This window comes from Varanus komodoensis, unplaced genomic scaffold (assembly GCF_004798865.1).
Source record: "Varanus komodoensis strain SLA01 unplaced genomic scaffold, ASM479886v1 scaffold25, whole genome shotgun sequence".
NCBI classification, from domain to species: domain Eukaryota; kingdom Metazoa; phylum Chordata; class Lepidosauria; order Squamata; family Varanidae; genus Varanus; species Varanus komodoensis.
Genome location: NW_025335661.1, coordinates 8,141,768 through 8,159,923, shown reverse-complemented (window position 1 = coordinate 8,159,923; position 18,156 = coordinate 8,141,768). Strand labels below are relative to the sequence as shown.

At 40.0% G+C, this 18,156-nt stretch overlaps 1 protein-coding gene across 1 annotated transcript in view; it reads left to right on the top strand.

The window, feature by feature from the left end:
- The window catches only part of COL4A4 (collagen type IV alpha 4 chain), a 72,335-nt gene that overhangs the window by 18,484 nt on the left and 35,695 nt on the right, over positions 1-18,156 (top strand). The window contains exons 5-22 of the mRNA XM_044432834.1: positions 273-317; positions 2,006-2,122; positions 3,290-3,358; positions 5,241-5,276; positions 6,411-6,473; positions 7,913-7,948; positions 8,170-8,211; positions 9,549-9,629; positions 10,071-10,124; positions 11,078-11,137; positions 12,974-13,018; positions 13,331-13,384; positions 13,877-13,946; positions 14,033-14,137; positions 14,764-14,928; positions 15,954-16,050; positions 16,195-16,354; positions 16,675-16,747. Of these exons, the coding sequence (XP_044288769.1) occupies positions 273-317; positions 2,006-2,122; positions 3,290-3,358; positions 5,241-5,276; positions 6,411-6,473; positions 7,913-7,948; positions 8,170-8,211; positions 9,549-9,629; positions 10,071-10,124; positions 11,078-11,137; positions 12,974-13,018; positions 13,331-13,384; positions 13,877-13,946; positions 14,033-14,137; positions 14,764-14,928; positions 15,954-16,050; positions 16,195-16,354; positions 16,675-16,747 (1,372 nt within the window). The remainder of the gene's footprint in view (positions 1-272; positions 318-2,005; positions 2,123-3,289; positions 3,359-5,240; positions 5,277-6,410; positions 6,474-7,912; positions 7,949-8,169; positions 8,212-9,548; positions 9,630-10,070; positions 10,125-11,077; positions 11,138-12,973; positions 13,019-13,330; positions 13,385-13,876; positions 13,947-14,032; positions 14,138-14,763; positions 14,929-15,953; positions 16,051-16,194; positions 16,355-16,674; positions 16,748-18,156) is intronic.

Here is an 18,156-nt window from a genome sequence, read left to right as displayed (position 1 = left end):
TTCCCCAAATCTCAGAGATCTTACTCCTACTCTCTGAAATCCTTCTATCTCAGTATGCTGGGGACTGAAACTGGAACTGTGTGCAGGCAGAACTTGAGTTCTCCTACTATATCACATCCCTATTGATTCCAGAGAATAAGTAATAAGAAAACACTGGAGCGTTTTATATACCTCCTCTTTTATTGATGTGACAATAAGTATAGCACTTTTCCCACCTACTGTTAAGTACCTTAATACATAATTTAATTTTCTTTAACATTTAATTTCTTCAGGGTTCTACTGGAGTTCCAGGATTTTCAGGTTTAGATGGGGTGCCTGTAAGTATGCTACTGATACAGGTATCTTTAAGGATGTATAGAGATGTTATGCCAGCTGTTATGCCTTTGCGATAAGATGGTCAAATGAGCCCCTTGTCCAGCTACCATAAGTGAACAAGGTGTGTTATACATGCACAGAGAGAAGGGCCTCTTCTATGGAGTGCTTATCCTAGGGAAGTTCAACTGGAATTGACATTACAATTTGTGGTACATAGTCAAATGTTATTAGCCCAGCTTGATTGCATTGTTTCATTACTCACTGCCACATAGTTTTCATTGTTATGATGTCTGATTGTACATTTTTAACATGGTGCCTGCAATGCTGTGCTTTTATATGTTGGTGCATTTCCCTAGAATACATTTTTGGATGAAGGATAGTTTGGAGAATTGTAAATAAATAAATATATCATCCTACATAAACTGCTATCTTTACTGAATGAATAGTTCCCTTTCTGTTCTTTTTACTGAATAAAATCGTAAAGCAATTTGAAAACAGTAAAGGATGATGTGTTCTTAAATTCATAGTCAGACAGAGGATGCTTCCAATTTAGGTTTTTATCATGTAATTCATGGAAATTTATAGCGGGTCCAGATAAAGTCACCTTCCATTTGTAACCTGTTGTAGCCCCAAGTACTCATCTAGGTGTACCAGCAGGAGCTCTGATATGCCACACAGAACTCTACTGGTTGCAGTGTGCCCTCTTTATTTCTGTGGAGTGTGAGACTGTAGGTCTGATGCACACATAGGTAGCTGCCTTTTCCAGGGAAATGAATTCATGCAGGTGAAGGCTCCATACCCATTGGAGCTCACTCTGTAAAGTAAATCTTTGTCTCAGTCCAGAAGTAATGCTAGTCTTAAATTTAATCACATCATTGTCAGTCTCCTCTTTAATTTTGAAAGTCAAAGCAGCCGTGGGGAATCTTGATCCAGATTGGGACTGTGGGGGAGGAGATTTAAACGCTTTGCCTTATGCAGTGTTCCCTCCAAACTTGAAACTTCTGTTTTTTTCTGTAGTGATTTGCAGTGCTTGGGGTAAATAGTACTTTTAAGGACAAGAAATTTCTGTTGCAAAATGGAACAGGGAGAATTTTTTTTTTAATCCTATGGTACACTGCTAGTTTAAGGTGCCCTCCCCTTCCAAGCTGGTAAATTAAAAAATAAATCTCAGTCACGGGATCCAAATAAACTACTTCTAGGTTTAATATGTCCCTCTGTGTGCACTTTGTTTCAAAAACAGTCCTTCTGTTTCACACATTTGGAAATAAGTACAGTATTTCCCAAGTCTCCTTCCTGTCTGTGAGGTTGGCAGTTCATCAGTTTCATGATAAAGGGAGCTTTTCATTATATACCAATTCTGACTTGTAAATCATGGAATGAATATTATACCATTGAGATAAATGGATTAATTTTGGGATTAAAAATTGGGAGGAATATATAGATATATGTATAGGCATTTATATATCTAGTATATTTATATAATGACTTCTCAGGTTTATGATGGTGGTCCTCCTGCTGAACTTATTGCAACACATAAATTGAAATCATAGTAGAGAATGATTTTTAGCAAACATATGCAGCAACTGGCAAAACCAACATGCATGTTTTGCCATACTGGCTCAGGAGTTTGTGTTTATTTAAGTAGCTCTTCTCACATTTTAATATGAATGTGCGTTTGGATCCTTTGTAGGGGTTACCAGGACCAGAAGGACTCAGAGGCAAGCCTGGCTTGGATGGGTGCAATGGCTCAAGGGGAGATCCAGGGTTTCCTGGAGAAACTGGGCAAACTGGACCAAGAGGCTCACTGGTAAGTTGAGCAGTCAAATTACCTTCTTGGAAGTATGGATTTGGATACTGATTTTGTCATACTTAGAACAGATTCACTAAAATCAATGGGCTGCATTCAGGTGTGTCATTACACTTGAAGTACGAGCTATGCCAGTTCCATTCTGCGAGTGACACCCACCACTTGTGCAATGGAGATTTATCTCTTACCTTTGGAACTAGGACTGGGTGGAAATGCTTGTTTCTGGAAACTCTGCAATTGACTCATCTTTTCCTAGTGGGTATTCAGTACAGTATCAACCCAAGTTAGAAGATCAGGGAAGTGAGGAGTCACTCTGGTTCATAAGAGTATCATCTCCCTCACAAGGAATATTATTTCACTAAATCATGTAGACCAGCTGGGAACCTTTCCAGTCTAGTTGAGTTTTGCTGCAGCAACATGACATTTAGTTGTGGCATTTTGAAGTTTCTAGCTTGGCTTCTGCCTTCAATTCTGCAATGTTCTCATTCATTCACTCTCACTTGCTTCTCCCTCTGGTTCTGCTATGCCTTTGGCAGTTTCTGATCCTTGCCCACTCCTGACTTTGCTTCTGGTCCCACTGTGCCTTTGCAGATACCTGACCCTTGCCTGCTCCTGATTCTGCTTTCACCTCTGGTCCTCCAGTGGCTTGCCAAGGTCTAACCCTATCCCGAGTAAGCCTTTTTCTCCCTTCTACTTTTACCTCTGGCCTGATGTCTGCTCAGGGATGTCTGTTGCTTTTCTCACAGAGCTATCAGGTGGTCTTGAGGGTGGTGTTAGAGGAAGCCAGGTGCTGGTCCTGGGAAACTTCATCATTCACACTGAGATGGCTGGTCTGAGATTTCATGACCCCTGTGACTACCATGAGGCTGTGCAAATTTGTCATTGTAGCAATGCCTGAGGCAGGGCATATTCTCTATTTAGTCTTCACCTCTGGACATGGGTGGAGTGATCCAGTATTTTTGAGTGGGGGGGGGGTGCCACTGTCAAGTGAAACATGGGCTTATTGTGGCATTTTCCACTTGCAGGGGTTGGGGATCAGTAATATAATCTGCTCCCAGCTCCTGATGGGTCACTAAAATCAGAATGCTTTAATAATGCATATATTTCACAAGTAAAATTATTGTTTGATTCTGTAACTGATCTCGTGTTCTAAAAATCTGTTTATAGGGTATGCCTGGGCAAAAAGGTGAAAAGGGAAATTCCATATACATTTCTGATTCTGTTAAAGGGGTGTTGGTAAGTGTAACCCACTAATCTCCAAACAATGTGTTGTTCTTTAATAAACAGATGCTTAAATACTGTATAAATGTTATTAACAGTGTGGTTCTGTGGCTGTCTAGACAACATCTAGCAGCCACATGATTTTTCAGAGATCCAGCTGCAAGGTTGGAAAGACACATGGACCTCATAGCTGGGTCTTCAAACACCTTTGTGGCCAGCATGTTTTGCGTATCTCCAAAGCTGCAAAGGTAGCTTCAGACAGGGTTTAGGGGTAGCAGAGGAGAGGAGACAGGCACCAACACGATATGAAGTGTCATGATGACACCTTCCTCACATTCTGGGGTATGATAGATGGCTAAAATCAGCTGTCCAAGTGTTTTGCAGGACAGGAAAACCTGAAGGTGAACCTTGTCTTTGCATTCCTTCTGCCCTGCATAAGATGTCCATAATCAGAGAGAGTCCTGGCATTGGGATTGGATTTCACTCTAAATAACATGTCCAATTCACATAGATGTTTGTTGTGCCTAGACATAAACTCTGTGTAATTGGTTCTCGGAAAAAAAAAATAAGAAGGAAGGTTGTTTTGTGAACCATGAGTTCAACCACATTTTTTATTTAATGTAGACTCTGAATTTTTTCTCTTAAATGAAGAGAAATGCAACCACAAGCATTTTTATTGCTTTTAAATTAAGAGAAATGCAACCACAAGCAAATAGAATGAAATAAAGTAATTAAAATGTGTTTATACAATTAAATTATTATTATTTCATTTCTATATTCTCAGCATAAATGATTACCTTAGCCTTAGATATAGTGCCTCAGCTTCCTTTGACTTTCCACATTTTGTAACATTTTGCTGTAACATATGTTGTTGTGTTACAGCCTGGATGGTGTGTAACTGTCTGATGAGCTCCTTACCCAGGCGCTGAGTTTTGGCAGGCAGCCTTCTCTAGGCAAGATAACAACTAAGCCACATTCTTCCATTTTGTAGTGATTGATTTAACAGTGCTCTGGGAACTATTAATACTGCAGACTGAGATTTTTTTTATAACTCAAGCTTGATTGGTACTTCTGCACAACTTTATCTCGATGATCTCCAACAAACTCGGGAACCTTCCAAAACATAATCTGAGATCATGTACCACTGAAATTGTATACAGATAGACTCGGACTACTTACCGTGCGTCATCTGGAGTCAGTGGTTCGCAACAGACTTATTTAGGTATGTTTTATTTAGGTCCTCTGTGGATAATCTTCTGAAGTCTGCTTCTGTAAGATCAATGTCAACTACCCAGAACACTTTTTCAGTGGTTGCCTCTAAGCTGTGGAATGGTCTGCCAGGAGAGGTGCACCTGATTTCCCAAATTCCCACCTTTAAGATGATATTAAAAATGTATTTCCTCCGACAGGCTTTCTCAGATTAGTTCTCATGTCAATTTTATTTAATATGTTGTATTAGTCAATATTACTCATTGTTGGTTTAATGTCTTGTAAATTGCCCAGAGTCTATGGGAATGGGGCAGTATATGAATACTAAGAGAAATATATGAATAAAAATGTCACAGGAAAGGTGTGTTAACATATGTAGGCAAACAACAGGTGCCAGTTCATTTTTTGTTTACTTCCTTTTTGTACCACAGTCAAAATATTCTGCACTTTCACAGTGCTAAGTATCTTGTGTATATCAAATGGTAGCAGTGCCAATTCAATCTATTTCAATTCCAGTTTAAAACACAACAATGTGCAAAAGTCAACAGAGGATGAATACTTTTGCAAGGCACTGTAAGTGCACTAGCTTCTTTTCATAGCATACAATCTTTTTCATCATACTGCGATAATGATAGTAATAGCAAATAAGTGTGTGAACTTTCATCTAACAAATAGTTTATGATTACAGGGGGAAAGAGGAAATCCTGGACAGCGTGGCATGCCTGTAAGCTTTTTTATCAATGTGCTTTGCTTAGTTTTTGACAACACTCTGTATCATAAAAGTTGCACTATTAAATACTTCAGTTACCCTAAAACCCTTTTTCTTCTGATCTGAAGCCAGTCATTCCTCTATGCAGTAGACTTAACATGCACAATAGCTTACCATTTTGTGCCCAGGCCATTGCCAGAAGCCTTCATCTGTGTCTGGTGCTGACGTGTGATACTCTGCTGTGTACAGCAGTTGCCATCTGAAACAGCCTTCCCATGGCAATTGTAATGTGTGGGTCATCCATGAGTCAGTGGATTTTGGAAGAAGTTGAGAAGCTTCAACAACGTTAATATGGAGACCTATAATAAAATGTTGCAGTGTATCACTAGCTTAGGTAACAGGATTGTTCTCGTTTAGTTCTCAAACCAATCTGGAACAGGAGTTTTGTAATTCTCGTCACAGTTTTCAGGGGTGGAGAGAGACTTCAGCAATGCCCAGCTTTCTCTTACTGTGCAATCTATTGCAAAGGGTTCAAGTTTGAAGCCAGTTATTGAGATTTATCAGGGAGGAGAATTTCTGAAAAGTGGGAAAGGGAAAAGATGTGCTTTTTTTCTTTCCTCTCGCCTGAGCCTGAAACATTCCCATATGATATTGGGAGAGGATTTCATAAGTACATCATACATGCAGCCTTAATCTTCCCCTCCAGGATGATATAAACAATTAGAGGCTCATTTCAGTCAATTCCCTCTCCTCATCATTTATTTATTTATTTTTATTTTTTGCAGTGAATGTGAACATTTCATGGGGAAGGCTGCTTGAACCTCTGCTACTTTCATCGTATTTTTATTCAATTGCATCAATAGGTAGTTAGCTTGAATATCATGACAGCAAGAAATCCATCATTATTTCATTGCAATCATAATGAAAACAAGATATCTGGCTGTTGTGGGTGTTTTCCTGGACTGCTACCTGCAGAAAGTAGCCAAGGCCAAATGGTTAAGGCTGTCATTAGTGGGATGAGAAACTGGTGGCTCTACTGTTGCATGAAATACCAACCAAAAAGTATGTCTTGGGCCTAAACAAAATAATGAATAAAAATGGAAAAAAGATATTATTAACAACATAAAGCATTGTGTCATCTGTTCTCAGGGCCCTAGAGGAGAGAGGGGGCCAAGAGGTCCAGCTGGATTTCCAGGCCAACCAGGCATACAGGTATAATGCATATATATATTTGTCTCATCTTCCCATTGTCAGTGTGTTACAGTGGGCGAGCTTTCTAGCTAGTTCATCACAAATGTGACTCTTGAGCCTGTTACAAGATCATCTGTATACCATACATGAGCCTTCCCCAACCTGAACACATGCTTGCCGATGTGTTAGACTACTACTATCATCCATAACAAACAAACATTTAAATACTGAGAATTGTAGTTGAGCACAATTGTAGTCCAGACTGGGGTAGACTGCTGTGCATGGATATGAGTGGGAAATGAGAGAATCAATAGCCATTCAAGTTCTTACATATTCATGCATATGCACATGCACTTGGGTGGAGTTTAAAGCAGATAACGTTCATTGTCTGTTCTTGTGAAGGAATTCTCTGTAGTTCTAAAATAGTGACTACCAAGCAACTTAAGCAGAGTTTCACTATACTGCTATGCAAGATGAGCTGAGGTAGGCAATCTCCCTTCCACTTTAAGAGAATATCTGAGAATATCTTTGAGCTGATGTTCACATAGTTTGCATACATCATGAGTCACTGGCAAAACAGAGAGATAATCATGAATGGCTTGCCATTTTCCAAGAGTTAGCAATGGCTCTCTGGCACTTCATACATACTGTTCTGCTCCCAGGTTGAATAAATCTCAGTTGCTTTAGAGCATGGCCTCAAACTATGGCCCATGGGCCTGATCCGGCCCGCCATGCCCATTTGTCTGGCCCACCTCAGAGGTTTTGGACTTGCCATGCACGCGCCTGCACACACACCCGCCTCCGCCCGCCACCGCCTCCCCGTGTGCACAGGGAGGTGGCGGCTTGCTCGTGCGGAGATTGTTTTGCACTCGCTTGGAGAAAACAATCTCTGAGCAAGCAAGCCACTGCCTCGCATGCCCACTGCTGCCTCGCCATGCGCACCCGTGTCCACCTCTCCTCGCCTCACCTCCTGCCTGCCCCAGCTCGCTTTGCCGTGCCCCCCCCACCCCACCTGCGCCCACCACTGTCACCTTCCAACTGGCCCCCTGTTGAAAAAGTTTGAGGACCCCTGCTTTTGAGTCTCAGAGAGATCTTGCTGAGTGCCCCCCTGATGCTGAACTCTGCCAGAGGAAAAGGAATAGCCTCTTTAAGTTCTTAGAAGAGTTCTCTGGTCACAGTGAGAGGAAAAGTACTGTGTATAATGGGTGTGACAGTCGTGGCCTTCCAAATATTCTGGTCTACAACTCTCATAGACCCTCACCATAAAATTGATAGGAGTTGTAGGCCAAAACACCTGGAGAACCCAGAGATTGCTCAGCTCTGATATATAGTAATTGAACAATTGCATTGTTAGGGATAAATGTTAAGATCACAGAAATACCCTAAAGCTGGTGTGCAGTTTTGTTTCTTACTCAGTTTGAATGATATTGAGTATATCTAACTTCTTGTTTTTCCCAAAGGGTGCTCAAGGTCGACCTGGGTTACCAGGTGAACAGGTAAAAAAATGTTTTTCATTGCAATGTCTGTAGAATTTTTCAAACTGATATTTTCTTTTGTGTTTGAGAATAGTCTTTTCATTTTTCATTTTGCACTGACTTTATTGAAAAGGTCCTCAATGTTTAAACAGTAACGTATTTTAAGAATTAGCCAATGAATGCTTATTTTTAATCTCTAATTTTACTTATTTTCTCCTTTCTAAAAATTAATATTTCATTAGGGAAACCCAGGTATTGGAGTGGAAGGACAGAAAGGGGAGCCGGTAAGGAAAGAAGTTGCATCTGGGTTTAGTGACTTGAACATGTAAAATTAAAAATGGATGTCCCTAATACACTTCCCCCACCCCGAAAGTTTCTTGTTAAGTAAGAAATAGTAACTTTTAAATGTTCTTGTTCCCCTGAGCTTTGGACAATTTCTAGACCAGACTTTGTGTAACCTGTTACCCGCCAGATATGTTGGCCCATACATCCCATAATACCACCTGGAGGGCAACATGTTAGAACAGTTCTGCATATGGAATGTAGAACAGTGTCAAGAGCCAGAGTTCCCCCTCCTTCCCTCCACACAGATCAGGACATGAGGTTTATAACTAAAGTCATCATGGTTGTTAATTCTATTTCTGTGCCAGCTAATAGCTGAAGCTCTCTGAGTGGCTGAAAACAAAAGGTAAATACAATAGGAAGGTCAAAAATGACCATAATATATTATATTAAAGCTGGCCAGCTACACTGACTCTGTGATATAAAAGTGGCATATTGCAGAAGTCATCAATAAAAGACACTGGTGAGATCAGAATACTGGCCATTAGGGGAATGTGGCTTAATGATGAGAAGCTGATTTCAAAAGGAATTCCTCACTTCTCTTCCGAACCAAATGGAGTCGGCTCTACCTTCAGGATGGTTCATCCTGCTTATGCAGCAGTTGGTGGGAGTTCTCCTCCCTTGGTTTGCCCATCTGATCTGGCGCTGTGTAATTGGACCAATAATGGTAGGCCCGACCCCCAACTCCTTCTGTTCAACAGCGGTTCTCACAGAACCAGATGTAGCCTTGTTCTTACTTAGTGTTTCTTTGGGTTTGCTGGCTGTAGCATTTCAGCCAAGAATTGAAATTCTGCCTCTTCTTTCAGTTCTGATTTGCACTCTGAGACAACAATCTTGGAAGGCTGTATTCTATGAGAAGTGGTCCTAGTCCCTACAAGCTGGTTCTCAGTTGTACTGAGGAACTTTTATATCTTTATTTATTTAACTTCTGTACCACCCAAGAACCGATGCTCTCTGGGTGATTTACAACAACCCATTAAAACACAGTCGAAAATGCACCACAATACTAAAAAATTAGGAAGAAACATATTAATGTATTAATTTCTCATGGACACCCACAGCTTCATATTCCCACACAAAAGTGTTTCTCATCATGAAACCTGCATGAGAAGTTGTAACTATAGCTTTTTAGTTTGAGTATATTTTACATGTGAAGAAGCACAAAAAAGCAGTGGCTTATGGAGGAGTTTGCAGGGATCATGCCTTCAACTGTGTATTTTGTGCTGTGCAACAACTTCATGATGTGATTCACTCAGCTTAATCTTTCGATGGCCTTTAGGGTGATATAGGACCGCCTGGATCGCCAGGGCAGCCATTATTAGTTGGACCTCCTGGTTCTCAACTATTAAAGGGAGAAAAGGTATGCAAATTATGACTCTGTTGTTCAGCAATGTCCCATATGTGAAACATTATAAACTATTTTGAAGTTTCAGTAAATTTCAGTGTGAAATTTAATTTCATCTTGAGTAGCTGGGATCTTGGCCTCGATACCTAATTCTACAGGTGGCTGTAGCTATGACAGAATAGTAGAGCATGCTTGCAGTATGCTGTGCAAAACGGATGATGCAAATTCATCCTTCTATGTTGTGCATCACTTTCACAGCACCCATAGTTAAGACAATATTTTCCTTCACTTAGACAATTGCTAATTCCATGCAAATTTGCAAAAAAAATGTATTAATGATAGGCCTCCCTTTTGTGTTTTAATTTTTCTAAAAGGAAGACAACACAAAATAGTATTTTAAGTAAACAAGTATTTTAAAGCAAATGAGTATTTTACGTAAACTTATTTAATATTTAGGGTGTAAAAGGAATTCCTGGATCAATTGGCTCCAAAGGGTTGCCTGGCCGAAAAGTAAGTGACACACCCTTTACATATGAATGCTCTTCATAGTGTACATCTTAGCTTTTCATTCCCATGACTAACTTGGGAAGTAAAGTTTCATGCTGAGAAGTAGCTTTTCCTGGTTAGCTGTGCATTCCCTCATTACATGGAAACTGCTTGGGGGTGGGAGGTTTATGTAATTGGGCAGGGGAAGCCAGTGAATTAGATAATGGAGAAAAATACCTGGGCCCAAAACAGTGAGTGGTGCTTCTCTTAGACCTGTCTCTGGCTACTCAGTCCTGGGCTAGAACACAGCTGCAGACTAGCAGGGTTAAGCTGGATGGAACTATTAGCCATTGTGTGTGTGTTAAGAAGTAAAAAAAGCAAACATGGCCCCTCTAAATTAGATAGGGAACCTGGTGGATGGGAGAGGGGAGTTTAAATATATGTCACTGCTTCAGGCCTGATCTGGATGAGGCCCTTCACACCTGTGCTAGCTTATGCGAGCTCCACTGACTTACTCCATTCCCAAAATGAGCATTTTTTGCTCAGTTCTGGTTGCTCCTGGGAGCATTACGTCTTGATTCTACAAAGTCTGGGCTCTATTTCCAGATGGGAACCCAAAGTCTGGGTTCTATTTCCAGCACAAGGAGAGAAATGGCATAAGCTCCCAACAGGATTCTACCCAGATCTTTCATTCTTACTATCTGAATTTCTTCAGCCAACCCTCCTTAGATAGAACCTTGAACCTTGTCATCCAAAGGACTGTGAGCATCTGTATTCTAGCAATGTGCTATGCAGCTGCTCACACATAGCAGCTCCTCTTCAGGTGTCTGTACTCAACAATTGGGCACCTTCTGATGGTAGGAGCAAGAGAAGCTGAGCTGGGTGATGCCAAGGGCAAAGCCAGCACTTGGGTCCCATCCTTCTATCTGTCTATCTGCCCTCCTGCTATTTAACTGATTTGTTTTACACAATAACAGGGAGAATTCAGAAATGGAGAAAAGGGTGAAAAGGGGATTCCTGGTCTTCCTGGAATGTTGGTAAGGAATTTTAAAAATGCAATTTCCACTACCATGTTACTTACAGAAGGGCTATTTGACCATTCTAGAATATTTCATATTATCAACATAATATTATACTCTACTTTCTGTTTTATTTATTTATTTAATTTAGGAGACTTCTATGCCACCCCATTCGCTGAAGCCTCAGGGTGGCTCACATCCATAAATAAACTTCCATAGAATAATATAAATGAACAGTATAAATTAAATTTATATAAATAAATTATATACTTCATTGTATCAGTTTCTGCAAAAATCTGTTGGAGCTCTATTTCAAATATTATTTTAAGAAATAACAACATCAGCCTACCTTAGCAATGCCCAATAATCTATGCACATCAGGTAGAATTTTAGACTTTTTATGAGAGCAGATGGTCCTTAAGTTTTGACTTCCTTAAGTTTCAAAATAGGTAGGCTGTGCAATATTTGGTGCATATATATGTGTGGGCACATGCTGTTCGAGATAAATATCATGCTTTGACTTTGCCCTCTGCATGAAGCTGAACTGTAGCTCATGTGTCATATAATTGTACATTCTAAATTCACAGATCCTGGAATAATTTAATCTGAATATATAAAGGATCTTTTGGGCTTCTAAGACATTTTCTTTGTATTCTCTTATTGATTGCAGTGTATTATTGTATTCTCTTATTGATTGCAGAGGCTTCGGCAAGGGGTGGCATAGAAATGTTCTAATAAATAAATAAAATTTAAAAGAATTGGGCAATGTTTCAAATTATTTTTGTTATATGAGTTGCAAGAATATTTTTGTATGACTGTACAGAATATTTTTGTGTGACATATACAGATATATCCTAGGAATTTGAATTACTACCTTAGATTTGGAGTGACTGAGTTTGGAATGTTAATATTTAGGTGTAGCTCACTTAGGCAAAGCCTTTCACTAGACACTGATTGCCTCATTTGTTGTTATCATAGTTTTTCTGTTATAAAACATCTTGAGTGTTCTAAGTAGAATTCTTGTTAATTGTGTTCTTCAAATTACCTCTTATTTTTCATTGTCTCCCAGTCATTAGTAATTAAAGAATATAACATCAGTGTTTTATTAGAGATACACCAAATCTTTTAGAACATTTTTAGTATAGATCTGTGGCAGAAATTGCACTTAAATTAAATTACATCCCTTAACATGATGTATGGGAAATTTTCCTTGACATTGAAGTCAATTGGAGCAGCTTCTTCTCATGTTTTTTTCCACAAAAAAGTCTTTATGTGCATCTAAACAGCATTGGATTGGAACTACTACTGGGAACTGAATTACACCATAGAATCACTGGATCCACGCATAATGCTAGCAGTAGCCATGGCTAAGTCCCATTGAAACTAATGGGAAAAGTTAGTTGTCACATTCTTTTAAAAGGGTTTAAATGCAACCCATTTTAGCTAGAGTTGGATCATTATGCATATGTACATTCGATGTACACATTTCATTTGAATTTACTTCTAGTAAGTCCAGTCGTTCAAACACTCAGTGAAAAGAAGCTCTTAAAAGGAGATTCTTCTATCACCTGCTCCCCACAGCAAATGCTGCACCCCCTGAAGGTCAGGAGTCCTTTCCAAACAACACAGGATGGGGCTTAGTGGACAAGTGTAACATGCCCAGGGAGCCTTGTGGTTAATGGGGTAGACTAAAAAAAAAAAAAAATCTAATAAAATAAATAAATGGGGGAAAGGAGACTTAGCCAAGTGGTGGCATCTTACACAAGCAAAGGAAGAATGTATCTGAGCCACTGTATTCTTAAATAGTATTAAAATATCCAGTATTATAGCTTTTTGTCTCTCTTTTGACTGTAGGGAAGTCCTGGTTCTTACGGTTCTCCAGGTTCTCCAGGAAGGAAGGTATAATATTTTAAAACTACAGTGCCGGTGATTAAGGTTCTTGAACAAAATTATCTTCATGGATTAATCAGTTGATAGAGTAAAAGAATTCATTTATTTAGTAAAATGTAAAATTGTCTGGACATCTACATCAGCCTTCTTCAATCTGGAGCCCTCCAGATGCATAGGACTACCTGCTGGTTAGGGGAATGGGAGCTGTAGCCCTACACCTCACATACAAAGTGGCTGTAGTCGGTGTCTGACACCACAAATATTGTCAATCAAGGCTTAAGGTAAAGCGAATTAAGCCATTTATATGTGTTGTTTCTCTAGGGTGAACCTGGAATTGCTGGATTTCCTGGACAATATGGCTTTGCAGGCATTAAGGTCAGCTGGCAAATAGAGAAGTCATTTTATGTTTGGGTTTATATCAAGTTTAAACTGAATACATGCTATTTAATAGCAGCACAAAGGGTCTCCATTATATTTCAGAGTCAGAACAGTAAATGAAATATTTTGATCATCACATATAGTAATTGTACTCTCTGGGACACATGGGACATTTGTCCAGGACTGTGGTGCTTCAAGAGAAGAAAGTTTACATTTCCTCTCACCCACTTTCAGAGTGAAATTTCTCCTGGGGATGGTGTGGAAGTAAAACTCAGTGTAGACTTTTCTGCTACTTTTAATCCCGGGATGGTGAGGGGAGGGATTTGGGGGAACAAGTCTTTTGAAGTGCCACAGTTCCAATCCGAATGGGGGCCACACCTTCTCATAGGAGAGTAGAGAACACAATCATACACTATTCTACTGCTTAGTCTGGTCCATAATTTATTCTTTTTCCACCACACATTGTGAGAAATCTGATCATTTTTACAGGGAGATCCTGGAGAGAGTGGAAAGCCAGGTGCACCAGGACCACGAGGAACACCGCAGACTGGAGTAAAAGGTCGCACTAGCATGAAATAGTGTCTATTTGATTAAAAAAAAGCATTCAACTTAGAAAAAACACACACTTTCAATAATTTCTTATAGGGTTTCAAGGGGATCCTGGCGACTATGGCCCAGCTGGAAGTGTGGGAGCCGATGGGCTGAGAGGCCCTGCCGGTGCGAGAGGAAGGCAAGGAGAAGATGGAGCCAGTAAGAAATCATTTACTTGTGTTATTTAAGGGATAAAAGTCATCTTATCACCTTTACTTCCTCCCCTAAGGTTGGGATGACAGAGGTAAAAATAATGTATAGTAGCATTTGCATTTCAGTTTAGGGAGCAATTTTTTTATCGATTTATTTATCGATTTATATCCTGCCTTTTCCCTACAAAGGGCTCAAGGCAGCTTACATCATTCTCCTCCTCCATCTTATCCCCACAACAACCCTGTGAGGTAGGTTGGGCTGAGAGAGTGTGACTGGCCCAAAGTCACCCAGTTGGCTCCATGGCTGAGCGGGGACTAGAACCCAGGTCGTCTGAGTCCCAGTCCCATGCTCTTAACCACTACACACCCAGAAAGTGAAGAGAAATTGTTTAGATTTTAGTTGAGCTATGTGATACTGAACTATGATATTTCTGAACTATGTGATACTTACAGAGTGTTCATTTAAAATAGTTGATATGAGAACAATGGATAAATTAACCATATTAAATAAAACATAACAAAAAAACCCCTTGCATTTCAGATGTCACCCTCTACACTCACAATGAAGATTCCAGTTTCATTTCACTTCCTGTTGCAAGGTCCACAAGTCACTCTTCCCCCTTTCTTCTGTAGGTCTCCCTGGTCCTAGAGGCACGTTAGGAGTACAAGGACCTCAAGGCTTGCATGGTGACCCCGGTGTCCCTGGTGTCTCTGAAGCAGCTGCGGGAAAGCCGGGGTCTCCAGGAGTGCCAGGTTTACCAGGAATACGAGGAAGCCAGGGCTTGCCTGGAGCACCTGGTAAGAAATGCAAAATATCTAAAGGACTGCATGAGAATAGTAGTTGTTAATAATTTCCAGCATATTGGCAAGGGGACTGCTAAAAGCAGATCACGTTTCCACTAACATTCTCAACAGGATTTGCATTTAACTAGGATGCGATATCATTTATATTGTCTGGACTGTGGAGTATCAGGGATCATATATAAGTGGTGCAATTATTTTACACATGGTAATCTAAAGGCAGAATGATGCTTGGTTTGAGGCAGTTTAGGGGATGCAAAATAGTGGCAGTCACTGCTTCTGCTACTTGCAGTGGCTGAGAGAGGCTGAGAGAGAGCGGGAAACAGACTGAGACTGCTAATAGTAAGCCCCCAACCTCAAGAAACTTGATTTCTTCTGTCTGTGGAAAAACCTGGTGTAATAGTTCTCCCAGGTGTTCTGCCTACAAATAGTGTGGAGAAATTGGAGAGGTAATTTAAGCTCAGTTTGAGAAAAGGCATCTAATTATTCCATCCTTTCAAAACCCCGCTTCCTCTAGTGCAGTATAATGCATTAATTCTACATTTGCAGCAACATTTGCTTGAAAATTGTAGTGAGAGATTATGTACCTATACTGCAAAACTGCATGATGAACATAATTAAGTGTTCCTCCCAAGTTGCAGGGAAAATAGATGATAATAGCTATAAAATGATAATAGATTATAATAGCTATTAAAATAAATAGTTTTCATTTTATGCTGTTATGGTCATGACACGTTATTGTTCCTGTTTTCTTGTGAGCTGCCCAGGGAGTCCTTGGGCTATGATATGGCATGCAAATGCATAAGTAAATAAATAAATGGTTGGATAGATGGCCTCAAATTGTATATTAGGTTAGGAGGGGGAGGGGACACCAACCAGTCAGCCTCAGCTATTGTAGTTATCTGATCCTTCAGCTATGCAGCTAATTCCAGAACATGACTCAGCCAATTGAGATGTCTTAATGGATGGAGACAGATATGGAAAATGTATATCATAAACTGTGTCATTTGTAAAACATCAAGGTGTGGCTTGCAATGGGAGAGGATCCTCTGGACCACCTGGAACTAAAGGCCAAAGGGGACCACCTGGAGAAAGAGGTGGAAAAGGAGAGAAAGGCAAGTATCTCCTACCAAGCAAATACTTCACCTGGCATGTCATGTGATTTAACCGTGAATATCTAAAAGATGCAGTTAACTATTCATTTACTTTCTAATTGGCTTCATGTAACTTGCTCAAACTTGCTCTTTGTGCCAATGCAGGCAGTCCAGGAGACTGCTCATGTGGTCCTGGTCCCTCTGGGGTACCTGGCATACGAGGTCCACCAGGTGTTCCTGGAAGAAAAGGAGAGATGGGATCACCTGGAAAACCTGGAAGAAGAGGCAATCCAGGCTTACCTGGTGCAATGGGACAACCAGGCTCCCTCGTGAGTAACTGCAAACAATATACCACATTCTAATATCCAAGAGGTAAATTAATGTATCTTATATAGTTCCCCACCACAACCGTAATTGAAGTTTTATCTCATCAGGTGACACTATTACTTTCCATGTGGTGTGGTAGATCAGCATGTCATGAGAACAAGTCATGAGCGTTTGCAGGCAAGGCAGGATTGGAAACTCAGAATATCACCTGCATGGCTAGTGTTGTCAGCCTGAAAAGCACAGATTTCCTAGGAGGCAGTCTCTGCTATTAGTTCGAGGGATGAACTACTGGAACTTAACTTTCATGTCTTTAATTTTAAAGGGAATGCCAGGCTCATTTGGGCTGATGGGAGAAAAAGGAGATAAAGGTGACTCAGCTAGAGTTAAGATCAAAGGTAAATATGGGACCACAGTATTTTTCTTGATATATAGGGCTGCTTGTTCTAGTATTTCCAAATTTTGCATGATATTGTGCCAGTGAACAGGAAGCTTTGTTACAAAACAACCCATGGATTAACCTGGGAAAAGGAGGGGAATAAGAGTGGAAGAGACAGACAGTATGGCTGAGGAAGGGAAGGAGGGAGTCTGGGAGTTTGATTTGATATGAGAAATTTACAGTGTGGTTATCTTTGCCTACTTGCAGTTCTTTTTAGTGTTATAAACAACATTGTCACCATCTAGTTGCTCTTCTCTGTCTGGCAAGTAGAACAAGCAAAGTTTGTTATTTGTTTTAAATAATTTGAAAGAAAACAGGTTTTTAAATGTGGGGTTGTGCTATTCTCCTTATGACAGTGAATCTAGAGATTGTGTAGTAGAAAAACAGGAAAAATGTGTTGAGGACATACAGCATATTAATGGAAAAGCTCTGGTTCAGATGTAATCTTAGCTCAACCCCACCTCACCCCCCCAAAAACCCCCCAAAAGCTGAAAATATTTGTCATGTATGTCTGCAACCATTATGCCTCTCCCTGGCTTTGATGCTTCTGTAAAAGTTTGTTTAAACCACACCTTGCATATATATTTAACCAAGAAATTATGGTTTGATCTTGATTTGTTTATCTGAAAGCAGGAAGGAATCAAAAATAAACAATGCAAAAGGAAGCAATAAGGCAGGACCAGTTCTGCCTGCAAGGTGAAGCAACTTGCTTTAGGCAGCATGATGGTGGTGGTGGTGGTGGTGGTGGTGGTGGGCGGGGGACGGGGGGCAGGGAGTTGAAAGCCGGAATCACAGAATTTTTCTAACATACAAATTATCTCATTCATTCATTCACTAGCTAAACCATGGTCCAGGCACTGGAGTGTTTTCCATTCTACCCATGCAGAGACACTTCTCTCTCTGCAACCAGACACTACTAAGTCTAAACCTTTCACTGCCCTTGCTGTCCAAAGATATTTGCTTCTGTTTTGACAAATGTCTCTAGATCTTTCCATTGTTCTGCTTCTCATCTTAGTTCATTATAAGAGCATCCATAGGTTTAAAATGTTGCCATGTACTCATTCTTCTCATTGCTAGGGTATCATTGCACAGACATTTCATAGTTCTTGCATATAATTATCTTGTACAAATATAAAATGTTTGCCATTCAAAAATGATATTTGAACAGTTATTAGTGAGAAATATGTCTATTATCCACATGTTTTGCTGTGAGTCATCCAGAGACAAAAGTGATTGGGCAGGCTAGAAATATCCATAAACAAACAAACAAACAAACAAATAAAATGTTAGGTACTGTAATATAGCCCTTTGTAAATATAACACAATATAGCCCTATTATCAGTTTAGCCAACTTTATGGTCTTATTTG